This window comes from Saccopteryx leptura, chromosome 4, assembly GCF_036850995.1.
Source record: "Saccopteryx leptura isolate mSacLep1 chromosome 4, mSacLep1_pri_phased_curated, whole genome shotgun sequence".
Classification (NCBI taxonomy): Eukaryota; Metazoa; Chordata; class Mammalia; order Chiroptera; family Emballonuridae; genus Saccopteryx; species Saccopteryx leptura.
The window spans coordinates 210,987,751-211,001,039 of NC_089506.1; the positions used below are offsets into that span (position 1 = coordinate 210,987,751).

Here is a 13,289-nt window from a genome sequence, read left to right on the forward strand (position 1 = left end):
TAGAATAGCTCTGGTTGCAATGGAGCAATGCCCCAGACGGGCAGAGCATCACTCCCTAGTGGGCTTGCCAGGTGGATCCTGGTCGGGCACATGTAGAATCTGTCTCTCTGCCTCTCCACTTCTCACTTCAGGAAAATATATTTTTTAAAAAAGTCAACTTCATATGACTTCCTAATAGACTGATATCAGAGAGTACTGGCATTCTGGATTCCAGAGGTGGGTTGGGGACAGATAAGTAGCAGATGTGGTAGGGTCTCAGCTAGGGTTCGGTCCCTGTTCCTGGAGCCCTAAAGGCTGGCAGAGCCTGACCAGGCCACCAGGTCCCAGTGGAAGACCCTGGTGCCAAAGCCAGCATCAGACCCCCAGGACTACCTCTTTGGGGCAAAGGTGCAGCGGCACTGGGAGAGCTCTGGTGGAGAGTCCAGGGCCCACGAGAAGACACGGAGAGGGAGGAAGCCCCAGGGAGGGAGCAGGAAGGAGAAGCAGCTGGGGGATCCTCTCTAGTCCCCTGCCAAGGAGGACCCTGAGCCACCCGCCATGCGTGTGACGGCGATCACGTACCAGCTTATTCCTCTATACCGACAGAGCAGGAGTCGGGCCCCCGGGCTGTGAGAGGAGGAGAGAGATGGAGCTTGGTTAGCAAAGGCTCGGACAGACCGGCACAGTCCACAGCAGACGCACTGGCTTTGGGACAAGCAGCCCTGAGGGCCGGGAGGCTGGAAAGGAAATGCCCACACAAGCCAATGTGCTGGAACGAAAGACGGATATAGGCTAGATATATGTCCCGAGAAACAGCACTGGGCCAGATTCTCATGCAGAGGAAGTCAGCCGATGGAAGGATGGGGGCCAGACCGAGCTGACCCAGGGAGGAGGTGGAACCCAGGAAGGGCCCCGCCCCACAGGGTTGCCAGAACACAGGCATCTAGGTTTTCACTATTCATGGATTTTCCCCAACATCATATTTTCCCCGGCAACAGGGAACACAAAGATTCACTATACTGTGCTTCATCCATCCAGAAAATAGCTGTGCAGTTGTTACAATGAAGACACACAGATGTGAAGGATGCTCAGGTCCTTCCCTAACTGCAAAAAGCCAAGAGCAGAACGGAAGAGCGGGCACGTGACCAGAAGACAGGAACATGCGCTCAGCCGGCCCCCTCCCTCGCCCAGCCGCAGTCAGTGCTGCTGTGGGGGAGCAGACACAGGCCCCGAGGCCCACCCTGCTCGGCAGCAGGGCAGGACAGAGCCAGGGTGGGGCCTGGGCTTAGGGGCCAGACACTGCCCGCCCTGCTGTCCAGTCAGGCCGAGTGCAGACTCCAGCCTCTTCTCTACCATGTCCAGCCAACTGCTTCCCGCCCCACACAGGAGCTCCCGGCCTGGGGGCTCACCAGCCAGGGTCCGAGCCTCACCATGGCTGAGCCCAGTGGCTGTGGCCTGTCCTGACCCTGCAGACCCGAGCACTCTGTGGGCCATTCGAGTGAAGGGTGAGGGGTGGCACTGCAGAGGCTCTATGGAGACAACATGCCCCTCACGGCGCCAAAGTGCACCTGCCCCGCGGGATCGGGACTCACCCACGGCCCACAGTATCCAGTCCTCTCCTGGCTCACCTCCCCCGAGTGTGAATCACAGCCAAAGAACTGGCTGGCATTCTGTGTTACTCTCGGGTACGCTTCTGCCCGTGGCTGGCCCTGTGGGCTGGCCCATAGGTGCCACTTAATCAAGAGTTGTGCTGCTTTCTCACTGTCTACACAGGCTGCTCGTCTAGAAGTTGCAGTGGGGGCGAGAGGCCCTTCCAAATCAAAGCACATCACAGCAACCCAATGCCCAGGCCAGGTCACCAGGGACCAGGCAACGACGGCTCCAGGGGCAGGCCGGGGGGCTGGCAGGGGGTGCAGGGGCTCCGCAGCCACGTGGCAGGAGCCATGCTCTCTGGGGCAACGTGGCTATTTATCTTCATCCCAGAACCGCAGATGGCGTCCTAGCAGGTGCCAGCATGGGCATGAGAGCCTCCCCACTCCCATCCCCCATATTTACAGCCCACGACTTGAAGCTAAGGATTTTGGCCCAAAAGAGCAGAGAGCAGAGGAGCTGAGGCCAAAAGGCCCCGGTGGAGGCCGTGGAAAAGGGGAAGAGAAACAACCGTTCGCAGCGACCTCGAGCCTCACTGGCATGCAGCCCCCAGCCAGCCTGTCCGCCCGTGTCCTGGCTGGGATGCACCGCTTCTCCAGGGAACTCAGGCAGGTGGTGGAGAGCTGGTGGCCCGTGTAGGCTAAAGACAGGCTTTGTTCATAGCGCCCTGGGCAGAGGCCCAAGCCTGCCAGAACCATGGACGAAGGAAGAAATGGAAGTGGCACAAGACGGATGGGGAAAAGGACCATGCCCGTAAACACACAGCCCTTCCTTCCTTCCGGAGGCTGAGCTGGCCCTGGGGCGCAAGGGGCACAGGCTCTGCCCCAAAAAGCCAGGGGCTGGAGGAGTGACTATGGAGACAGCCTGGCTGTGCTCCAAGGGTTGATGGAAGGAGCGTGGGCTCAGAGCAGGGAGAGGGAGCAGGCTCCCCAAGGTCAGCCCCCCCCGAATAGTCAGAGCAAGACCCGGCGCCATGGGGACAGTCCAGGCACCACTCCCAGGCCTGGCAGGCCCCCCGAGCCCACAGGCTGAGTGCTGTTACCTGGAAGGTAGATGTCAGCAGGGGGGCCGGGCTGGCAACAACCGCAGGGCTCAGGGCTGCCATCCTGCAGGACATTCTCGATGGAGGGTACACGGCTCCCTGCAGAGGAGGGAGCAGGTCAGGGACCCACAGCAGGGGGAATCCAGCCAGCTCTCCAGCCGGGAGCCCCGGGAACCCATCTTCCTTCCCTATGGACACTGCGGCCACTAGGGGCCCAGACCCATCCCAATCCCCCCTCTGCCCTCCCAGGACCCCAGAGGTAGATGTTTCCTATTCTCTTTCCCTCTCTCGCACCCCCAGCATGAGGCTTTTGTTTTACTTTTATCATAAAAAATTACATGGCTCAAGTTTGAGAAACAAGATGAAACGGTAACATCAGTGTCTCCTGTGTATCTCTGTGGATGAGCAGGCGGGGCAGCGGCCCTCGGTCCACCCACACCCATGGCGGGTCCTGCCCGGTGCTCCAGGGGGCTCCGCGAGTGTGGCCGTCCCTCTCACACACCAGCTCCCAGCCTCGGACCCACACTGCTCTCAGTGCTGCCAAGGGTGTCCTTGTGGGGAGGTCTCTGCTGTAGAAAGGGGCCCAGACCCTGTGACGGCACACTAGAGGGCGACCTGGCCTGGTCCCGCCACACACTGCGCACTGGCAGGAAAAGCCAACCGACAGAGAGGCGGAAGCCAAGGCCGGAGCGGCAGGGTGGTTTGCCCTGCACCATGCCAGGCAGAGAGCGATGGCACTGTGCTTCCAGAAACAGACACCTCTAAACCCAGGCACCCTGCCTTGGGCACCCACACTCGCACCAAGCCGAAGGACCCTGGACCAGCAGCCCACAGGCAGGGCCCCCACATGTGTGTGGGGCTGCTCCTGGGAGGGACATGGGTCCCCACAGTGCACTGCTGGACAGTGGACCCCTGGCAAGGGGTGACAGCAGTGGAGCATCTGCAGGCTATTTTGGAGGCCTTTCCCAGCCTGCAGGATTGGGAGCCAGCCAGCAAGGGCCACCTCCTGGCTCTTTCACCTTAAGTGGCCTTGGTCTCCCCCAACACCAATCCTGAGCCCATTTCATCATCTACCCAACACCAGGGAGAATGCCCAGGACAGCAAAGAGATGGCTTCTCCCCAGCTGGCAGAGGAAAGCACCCCACTATGTCCCATAACCCCTGTGAGGTCAGGCAGGGTCACCCCTGACTCAGGGCCCAGTACATGTGACAGCAGCTGGGACCTGACCCCACAGGCTGCTTCGTGCTGAACCTTCCAGGCAGGAGAGGTGGCAGCCCCTTCACCGTCTCAGGAGACCTGGACACAGCTGAGCCCTGTGCCCACACCTTGGCCATCGGCTGGACCACGCCCACGCCCACACAGAGGTCCTTGGTCTCTGTAGGTGCCAGCAGAACTACAGCCCCAAGGGCACAGCCCAAGGCCAGGCTGGTGGCTGTGCAGGAGGTCACTCGTGGGGAACTGACCACATGCAGAACGATCCAGGTTGGAAATAAAATGACTGCCGCTGCCCAAGAAGGGATGGCAGAAGGGACACCAGGAGCAGCGGTGGCTGTCCTCTGAGACAGCCCAGTGACTGCAGTGTGGCTCCCAGGAGGGCACGGCGACTCCCTTCCAGAAGTCTCCAGGAGAGTCAGCCGGAGGCCCCACCCTCCCTCCAGGGCTGGTGGCACAGAAACTGCCCTAAAGGAAGGAGACGGCTTACCTTGCTTGAGTGACGACCTCTCGTCAACCTCCTCCGTAAGGAAACTCTAGGAAACGGGGAAATGAGCAAGGAGCTACGGCGCTGACCCCGGACTGGTGCCCAGGTCCAGGCTGCAGGGCGAGCTGCAACTGTCAGTCCAGGACACGTCTCCTGGGCGCCTCCCACAGCCTCTTTGCCAGTGCCCACCCCCCCCCCCCCAGGAGGAAACAGGCCAAGAAAAGTCAGAGCTGGGCCAGGTCCACTGAAGGAGGGAACGGCACAGGCCCGGGCCACACCAGGACACAGGCCTCAGAGGCCAACGGACAAGCAGCGGAACCCAGACGGCAGGCAGGCAGGACTGAGCGGGTGGCAGGGGCAGGGCCTCACCTCCGGGGAGCTGCTCAGCGCCAGCACGGCCCCGCTCGGCAGGGGCGGGGCGTCAGAGTCATCGGAGAGCTTCTCCTCATCCTCTTCATGGATGGGGGATGACGGGGACCGCAGGGTGCTGTGGGCAGAGAAGGCGGCATGAAGGACAGGTGCGCGAGGAACGCCAGCCCCACCAAAGCCAGGCCGTGTGCGGGAGAACTCGCAGGTGTGCCCGGGGCTGCAGAGCAGATGCGCAGGGAGCGCGGGCGTTGGCGAGTGCCAGCAGTGTGCTGGTCAGCAGGCGCGGAGGCCATCCACCTGGGCGCTGGCAGAGGCCCGAACACGGCTGTTCACTGCCGGAAGAAGAGAATCGTGATGGCACGCCCCGGGCTGGGAGGGCTGGCGTGGGAGGCAGCAGGAGAGACCTGGGTTTCTTGTATCTGTGAAGTGGTTCTGCCGTGTGTATGAGTCGCAGGGGCCGCAGCTGGTTTTCTAGAGCCAGCTTTCTTTATCCTCTCCTAGTATAAAACCAGCACGCAGGCGAGGAACGACACCGCAGGGCTGACTCCCTGAATCCAGCAAGGGTCTAAGCGAACCACGATGGGCCCCTGGCTGGCGCCACGGCGCGTGGCCTTCAAAGGTTTCTTCTGTACGTGGTGACAGTCCTGCTTGTCTGGCATAAACAGGGTGGAGGGTGTGCTCCTGCTTTCACTGTGGCCGGGTTTCTGTTGTCACCACTGGTCACACAGCAGGATGTGCCCATGTGACAAACCTCCAGAAAGTTCCAGAACTGTTAAACTCAAACGGTTCTCCCAGTCCGAGATACTGCACACCCCCCTGTGGTTTGCTGCTCCCGTGCGGCCTGGGACAGGAAAGGACACTGGCACCTCTGGCCTCTACTGATGCATTTTTCTCCTGCTGCCTTTGCTGGGATCAACCTGAGCCGTGAGTCTAACCTGCTACTGGTGGTGTGAATCTTTCTGGCGAATCACCAAATGAAACACATTATAAAATTATTCAAAACTACACGCCCTGGCCAGGTAGCTCAGTTGGTTGGAGCACTGTCTTAATACACCAAGGTTGCACATTCAATCCCCTGTCAGGGCACATATAAGAATCAACCAATGTATGTGTCAACAGTGGAACAACAAATCAATGTTTCTCTCTCTCTTCTCCTTCCTCTTTCTAAAATCAATCAATAACAAAAATTTGTTTAAATTATTTAAAATTACAAGTAAACCTGCTTTGTGCTTCTTCTTATCTACCGGCAGACTCCCCCCATGCCCCGGCCCACAAAGCAGGTGGGTGGGTTCCCAGACAACCTTCCCCAGAGGGAGTCCTGGCCCAGCCTCACCTGTCCGGGGACCTGCTCCTTGATTTGCTCTTCTGGTGGCCGCTTTCCATGATTCGATCAAGCCCAGCAAGTGGACAGCTGGCCTGGGACAAGCCGTCCGAGACGCCCGAGTAGGTGATCTCTTCATAGAGGGGAGCCGAGGGGAGGGCCGGGGAGACAGCCCGAAGGCCGTTGAGCGCCTCGAGCAGGGAGATGGGTTCAAAGCCAGGCGGGACGTTGTCAGAGTTCTGAGGGGACAAGAGCAGGTGAGGGATGTGCTGGCCAGGCTCCCCGCCCTCTGCCCTGGGCTTGTGTCCCACAGATGTTCTCCTCCCCAGACCCTGCTTTCCGACCACTGCCTGTCCCCTCTACCTTTCGGGGACTTAAACCTCCCTCCTTCAGAGGGGCACCATGAGCCCCGGAGTGGCACCAGACAGCCTGCTCGGGGCTCTTGCCATCAGCTGCAGCACACAGCCTTGGGCACCCAAACACCCCACCTGACGCCCAGCATGAGGGTGCAGAGGGCATCGGGAAGAGCCACCCCCATCCCGAGCCTCAGACAGCCCCTACCTGGCTTTAGGTTCCTGCCTGGAGGGGCGGAGAGTGAGAGGGGTTAGTGAGGAAGGAGCGGGTGGGGGGCAAAGCCATGCCAGGGGGGAGAGGGACCAGTGGGAAGCACGTGTGTTCTAGTCCTGGGAGGACCTGCTCGCCCAGGGAGCTCTGCCCAACAACACAGACAGGACCCTCCGTGAACTTGGGGCGGCAGGCAGGCATCCAAGGGGCAATGTGTGGTTCAGAAGCTCCGTCTTCCCCTTGCCGGGAGTGAGTCATGTCACAGGCTGCGTCTCGTTTAGGGTTAACAGTGAAGGGAGAAGGCCGCTGGGCGCTGGGGCGTGGCAGTGCTGGGCCCCGTGGGGTGGGGCAGCTGCCTGCCCCTCACTCTCATTAGATACGGTGAAGGGCAACAGCTCCAAAGGACTCCCTATGAAACCCCACCTGCCTACCTGGCAGGCTGGGGGGAAGGCTGCCCGCCTTTCAGGGAGGGGGCGAAGCAATTCTGGGCCCACAGGGGAGGCAGAGAAGCCAGGGTGGGGGACTTCTGCCCTCAGTGAGCACCTCCTGGGTCCCCAGGTCACCTAAGCCAGCGGTGGCCTGCATTTTCTCCCACTCTACCTTCAATTTTAAAGGTAAATAATTACTCTGAACCTCGTCACCTCTCCAAAAAGGGAAAACACCTATCTCTAGGTTGACTCTCCAGTGACTTCCACCTCTCCACTTGCCCCGAGGCCCAGCCCGGTGGCCACACACTGCATGGCCTCCAGCCTGCTTCCTGAGATGCAGGGGAAATGCAGGAAAACCAAAAGCTACCACCCGGAGGGGGGAGGGCAGAGGACAGGGGTGCAGGACGCAAGCAAGCGCCAGGAGTGCCGTCTGCAAAACCCAGCAGCCACGTTAGTTCCACCGCCATGTCATTCCACTGCCAGCAAGAACACAAAGGGAAACGGCGCAGGGACCGCGGGCAGAGGCAAAGTTGGCGGGAGGGGCGGCTTGGGGCCGGAATGGCGCCCAGCAGCGGGGACCCGAGAGACCGGCTCTTTGCTGAGACCTTGAGCTTCGCTTGTTCCACAAAACTCCCTTTCTGGGCAGGGACGCTGGGACTGGGAAGAGTGGATTTGACTGATTAAATAACCAAACACATCAGCCTGGGTGAAAATGACTTCCTGTACTTGTCATTGGCTTAACAATCAGGGTAAGGGGCAGAGATGAGGCCACAGGGCCGAATACACTTACAGTTTCCCTTTTAGGTTTCTTGCTGGCCAGGGAGGCAGGGTGCGACTTTGATTTTTTAAAGGGACACTGTCAAGATAAAAATCATACATTTTACAACCACCACCCTCCATATGGCCCTGGAGCTGGCTGGCTAGGGTCTGTTTGGCTTCGAGGAGTGTGGTCAGCCAGCAATTCGCAAACTTCATGTGCACGTGAACTGCCCAGATGCAGGTGTGACCTCAGGGGCCTGGCCGGGCGGTGCCTGAACACCTAGGCAGCTTCCAGGAGCCATGCTGCTGGCAGAGCTGTCCCCCCCAGGGCCCGCCCGCAGGTCCTGGGCATGGTGGTAAGACAGTGGTTGGGTCCCCACACAGTGGGCCTGACTGGGCACAAGGTAGGGACCCATAGGCCCCAGACACCTCCATGAGGCTTGACCCAGCCTCTTAAACTTATTACCAAATTCTGAATCCTAATGGCGGCTGGGTAGAAAAATCAGCCCCAAATCACCCCGCTTGTGACGATCTTAACAAATTCAATGGAGGAAATGTCTAATTTGGGCTCTCACTTGTACTACACGGAAATGGCTCACACAGGACACATGGCAGAGAACAGCCCTCCAAACAGGAAGGCACCAGAGGTTACCACCCAAACCCCAGCCCACCCTACACCGTGGGCAGCGTCTCAGCTCTCAGGATAAGAGGGAGAAACTTAAACCAAGAGCATAACACGCAAGCGACAATAAAAACCCACCACCTGACGCCCTGGTTGGTTAGATCAGTCGGTTAGAGCATTGTCCCGAAACACCAAGGTTGTGGGCTCGATCCCTGGTCAGGGCACATACGGGAAGCAACCAATGAATGCACAACTAAGTGGAACAACAAACGGATGCTTCTCTCTCTCTCCCTCTCCCCCCTCTACTGTCTCTCTAATATCAATCAATTGACAAACACAAACAAAAAACCCAACCACCTGAGCAGCCACCCCTGAAATAATCAGAGTCCTTCTTCCCAGAAAATCACACCCCAGAGCTGTTCTTCTCTCTCCCAAAAACTCATTGGAAGAAGCATGCAGTGTCCCGAACCAAGTCCAATGTTAAGTATGTGGTGGGCCCAGTTTCCGAGGGGTCGCCCTGGTGCTGACAGGGCCCAGCAGCAATACAGACAGTGCAGCTGCCCCAGGAGGGGCGGGGAGATGGGGGCCTGGCTCCAGCTTCCAGACTACCCCTTCGGATTCTGGAAGACAACCCATAAATCTGAGTTTTCAGGAAAATTTCCAGATTTTTAAACATTAATCCAATTTTCAGAAACGTGGGTTGAGCACATCGTACCCACCGGCCCGCCAGGAGCCCATTCCGTGGGTGTGCAGGTTCAGAGGGTGTGGTCCTCTTTTCTCCTTAGAGAGTCTGCAGGACCTCTAAGAATCACTGGGTCCAAACAGCCTCAGTTGAGAGCCAAGAAAATGGATTCACAGGTGAAAACACTCGTGGCAGCAGGGGTCTGGGAGCTAGAGACCCGGGCCTGCCACACACCTGCTCCCTGGTCCTTCCTCCTCCATCTGTCCACCCCCAGCTCACCCCCATCTCTGTGTGTCTCTCTCTATGTCTCCTTCCATCTTTCTCCCTGTCTGTCCATCTCTTAAGTATCTCTCTTCCACTCTTATCCCTACTGAGTCTCTCTTCCCTGTCTCTATGTCTCTCTCCCCTCCTCCGTATCTGTGTCTCTCCACATCTCTCCGCATCTGTATCTCTACCTCCCTGTCTCTGTCCACTGCTCTCTCTGCCTGTAAATATCTGTCTCTCTAAGTCTCTTCATGTCTCTGCCCACCTCTGTCTCATGGCCCCCAAAGCCCGAATCCAGCACCCCTCGTCTGCCTGCAGCCAGGCCCACGTCATGGGTTCTCGGGAGCAAGGGCAGTGGACGGCTGCGGAAGCGGCCTCCTGTCTGCCCCGGCTGGAGAGAGATGGGCTGGACACAGAGGGCGTGTCACAGCCACGGTCTGAAGACCTCACTTCCCAAGACACACAGAGTGTGGCTTGCTGGAGCGATGGTGACAGATACTGTGGCTCAAGCTTCATGAAGGGGTCACCCCCTCAGCCTCAGCCACCGTGGGGCCACGCTGGAGGAGGACACAGGCCCAGAGAGCTAGCAGATGGAGGTGTGGGCCATAGTCTTGGTCCTGGCCACATACTGCTTCAAGGGCAGGGCCCAGGCGGCCTCCTTCTAGCCACCTGACAAAGCCAGCCCTCCTAGGAGCCAGAGCTGTCCTAACATGAATGCAGGCCCCGGACGCGGCTGCAAATGGGCAGGGCTGCCTCCAGACCCCTCCCCCCGCCCCCATGCAGGAAGGAAAAGCACGTACAGAGTGCTCATCGTGGTCCACGCTCTGGGCCAGCACCGGGCTGAAGGAGGCGGGGGACAGGGCTCCTGGCTTCTTCCTCACTGCCCGGATCTGCAAAAGGGCCCGGAAAGCTGTGGCAGAAGGGAGGGGCTGATGTCAGGCACAGAGCAGCTGATTCCAACGCCTCTGAGACCCTCAGGGCTCCAGGGACACTGAACACCCTCCCCCATGCCACAGTGGTCCCAGGACAAGCCATGTTTCCAATGCAGGCAGCGCAGTCACAGCAAAACGTTCCCAAAGGAAGACGGAGAGGCCAGGATGGTACTCGCCCCAGCTCAAATGACGCTTGGAGGGGCAGCAGGCAGGACACAGCCAGCTTCTCACTTGCCACACCCCGGATTGTACACTAGACAGTGAGTGAGGCTGCAAGTCACACCTGCCAACGAGCTACAAGCACACGATGAGCCCTGGACAGCGCCAGTCTCTTCCTGGAAGTTCTGACCAACAGGCAGACAGGCATGTGAGTGTGGACATGCGTGACGGCACAACGTCTCCACTGGGAACTAGCCGCACAGACACTGACCACCAGGGAGCTGGGAAACTAAACTATGATAGAACACAAGCTACCAGTCACCCTGTGATGTCAGTTCCACTAACGAAAGTGTAACATTTGTGAGACACAGGTGAAAAGTGCAGGTCACACACACAAGTCACAAGTGCACCAGCTACATCGCCACACTAAGATGAGAGACAACTGAGTCCCTAATGTTGAGGGCGGTCACTCCGATCTGCAGGCCTCAGGGACAATGGCCCTGGACCTACTTGCCAGCCCAAGTACTACAAACACCTGCCCGGGGCCCCTGCTCTGGCGCCTCCGGACGGCGCTGCGCCCTGAGAACGCCCGGAAGACGAGCGCGCCAGGGAGGCTGGCGTGCGGCTCCAGCTCAGGACCCTGCGCCCACCATGTCCCCCACCCTGCTTCCTGCTCCACTCTCCTGGCTATCCTCAGACAGGAGAGCCTACTGCCTCCACACTGCACGCCAGGTACAAGGGAGGGCCGCCCTAGGCCCCGAGCACGGACACGAACGTCCCGAGTCTGGGCTTCCAGCTGGGCTCTGGACTCCCCCACCCCAGACCACACAGCCTCACCTTCCACTTCCACACACCCACCTGCCCCATGGTCATCACGCACGCAGACCCTTTCCGCGGCCCACCTGGCCTCCCGGGGGACAATCCTGTGATGGGCTAGTGCAGCCACTCGTCAGCAGGGGCAGGACTGTGGGTTCCAAGCCAGACCCCCGTCTAAACCCTGCCTCTGCCCCTTACTAGCCGTGACCTTGGGAGGGTCCCTCTGAGCCCCAAGATAGTGACAGGGCAGTGTGACTGGTTGGGACTATGCGTCCTGGCTCAGAGCTTGGGGTGGAACCTTAGTAGCCAAGGTGTAAAGGAGCAGAAAGCCCAATTTCTAAAAAGCCACCGTTTATCTACTATATAAAATGCCCCCAGATCCCCTGGCCGGGCGCCTCCCTGCCCACTTAGCTGTCGTACTGACCAGAGGGACCTGTATCCTGAGACTATTTAGATTCCCACTATTGGAAGATAAATATTTTATTCAGTCTTATGCCCAACATCATGACTTCTGACTAAAAAATGGTGTTCTCCAGGAAACCAATTTTAATTCCCTTAGCCCCTTTGCATTTCAGTGTAATTTTCAATCAAGATATTTTCCACATAATCTTCAAGATAAAGATTTGATTCACTGATCAATCTCTGCCCAGTTCTGCCGTCACTGCAAACGCCTGCCCTGGAGCACCCTCCGGGCTGTTCTGAAAGTCCAATCTTCCTGGAGGCCGACTCCTGAGGATCCGAACCACTCACAGGCCCAGGGTCACCGTGGGAGTCAACTACCTACAGTAACCACCAGGTTCCACCCTGCTGTGAACCGGGGGAAGGCCGATGGCCTCTGACACTCTCACCCCCCGCTGCACTGGCCCAGGGTCCCCACTCACGCAGCCGGCAGATGGGGCAGTTGCTGGCCTGGTAGCGCAGCGTGTCGGCACAGGAGTTGCACAGGCACAGGTGGCGGCAGGGCAGGATCAGTGTGTCCCGCAGGTCTGACAGGCACACCACGCATTCGTTGCTATTGTCGCTGTTTTCCTCGTCTGAAGGCTGCAGGGACAACGAGGATCTAAGGGTCTGCGGCCTTTCGGGTCTGTGGCCTTTCAAGAGCCAGAGGCTGGGGGCCAGCTGAGGAGCAAGAAGGAGGCTTTCCTGCCCCTGGCTGCCCCACCAGCCACCCCTCACCGGCCCTGAGAGCTGCTGTGGCAAAGGGACGCACAGAGGATGGAGGAGGCCACTGCACAGCAAGACTCCCCAGGAGACGCGCACCTGCACGCGCTCCCCGGGCTCCAGGCTCAGACCCGGCCCACACCGCCTGCCCCAACACATTCCCCAAATCAAGGAACTCAGGTCTATTCCTAGTCCTCAGAACCAAAGAAAAAATGTGAAAAAGAGGCCCTGGCTGGTTAGCTCAGTGGTAGAGCGTCGGCCTGGCGTGCAGAAGTCCTGGTTTGATTTCCGGCCACGGCACACAGGAGAGGCACCCATCTGCTTCTCCATCCCTCCCCCTCTCCTTCCTCTCTCTCTCTTCCCCTCCCGCAGCGAGGCTCCATTGGAGCAAAGATGGCTCGGGCACTGGGGATGGCTCCTTGGCCTCTGCCCCAGGCGCTAGAGTGGCTCTGGTCAGGACAGAGCGACGCCCCCTGGTGGGCAGAGCGTCGCCCCCTGGTGGGCATGCCGGGTGGATCCCGGTCGGGCGCATGCGGGAATCTGTCTGTCTATCCCCGTTTCCAGCACTACAGGACACATCTTCCAGAAGTTACCCATTTATTTGTCTAAAGCAAACAAACAAAAAGATCAGACAAGTCTAACTTGTTTGAAATATTTTCATCAACTAATGGCAGCTTCTGGAAAACATAATCTGGATCGAGAGGCAGCAACTTTCTAAAACAGGGGCAGCCTGCTATGTTCCTGTAAATAAAGTTTTTCTGACACGCAGCCTCGCCCAGTTGCTCCCGTATCGCCGTGGCTGCTTCGGCGCTATGACGGGGTTGAACAGACCCAGCAGACA

The 13,289-nt window shown here is 58.8% G+C and overlaps 1 protein-coding gene across 2 annotated transcripts in view; it reads right to left on the reverse strand.

Moving 5' to 3' along the window:
* Positions 1-13,289, reverse strand: part of MGRN1 (mahogunin ring finger 1) — a 52,753-nt gene that overhangs the window by 3,235 nt on the left and 36,229 nt on the right. The window contains exons 10-17 of one of the 2 annotated variants that reach the window (XM_066382691.1): positions 12,169-12,328; positions 10,181-10,290; positions 7,844-7,909; positions 6,074-6,300; positions 4,741-4,858; positions 4,375-4,420; positions 2,672-2,770; positions 562-606 (exon numbers count right to left, since the gene is read on the reverse strand). In XM_066382691.1, the coding sequence (XP_066238788.1) occupies positions 566-606; positions 2,672-2,770; positions 4,375-4,420; positions 4,741-4,858; positions 6,074-6,300; positions 7,844-7,909; positions 10,181-10,290; positions 12,169-12,328 (867 nt within the window). In that variant the 3' untranslated portion in view covers positions 562-565. The remainder of the gene's footprint in view (positions 1-561; positions 607-2,671; positions 2,771-4,374; positions 4,421-4,740; positions 4,859-6,073; positions 6,301-7,843; positions 7,910-10,180; positions 10,291-12,168; positions 12,329-13,289) is intronic. The other variant, XM_066382690.1, reaches the window with a different exon arrangement.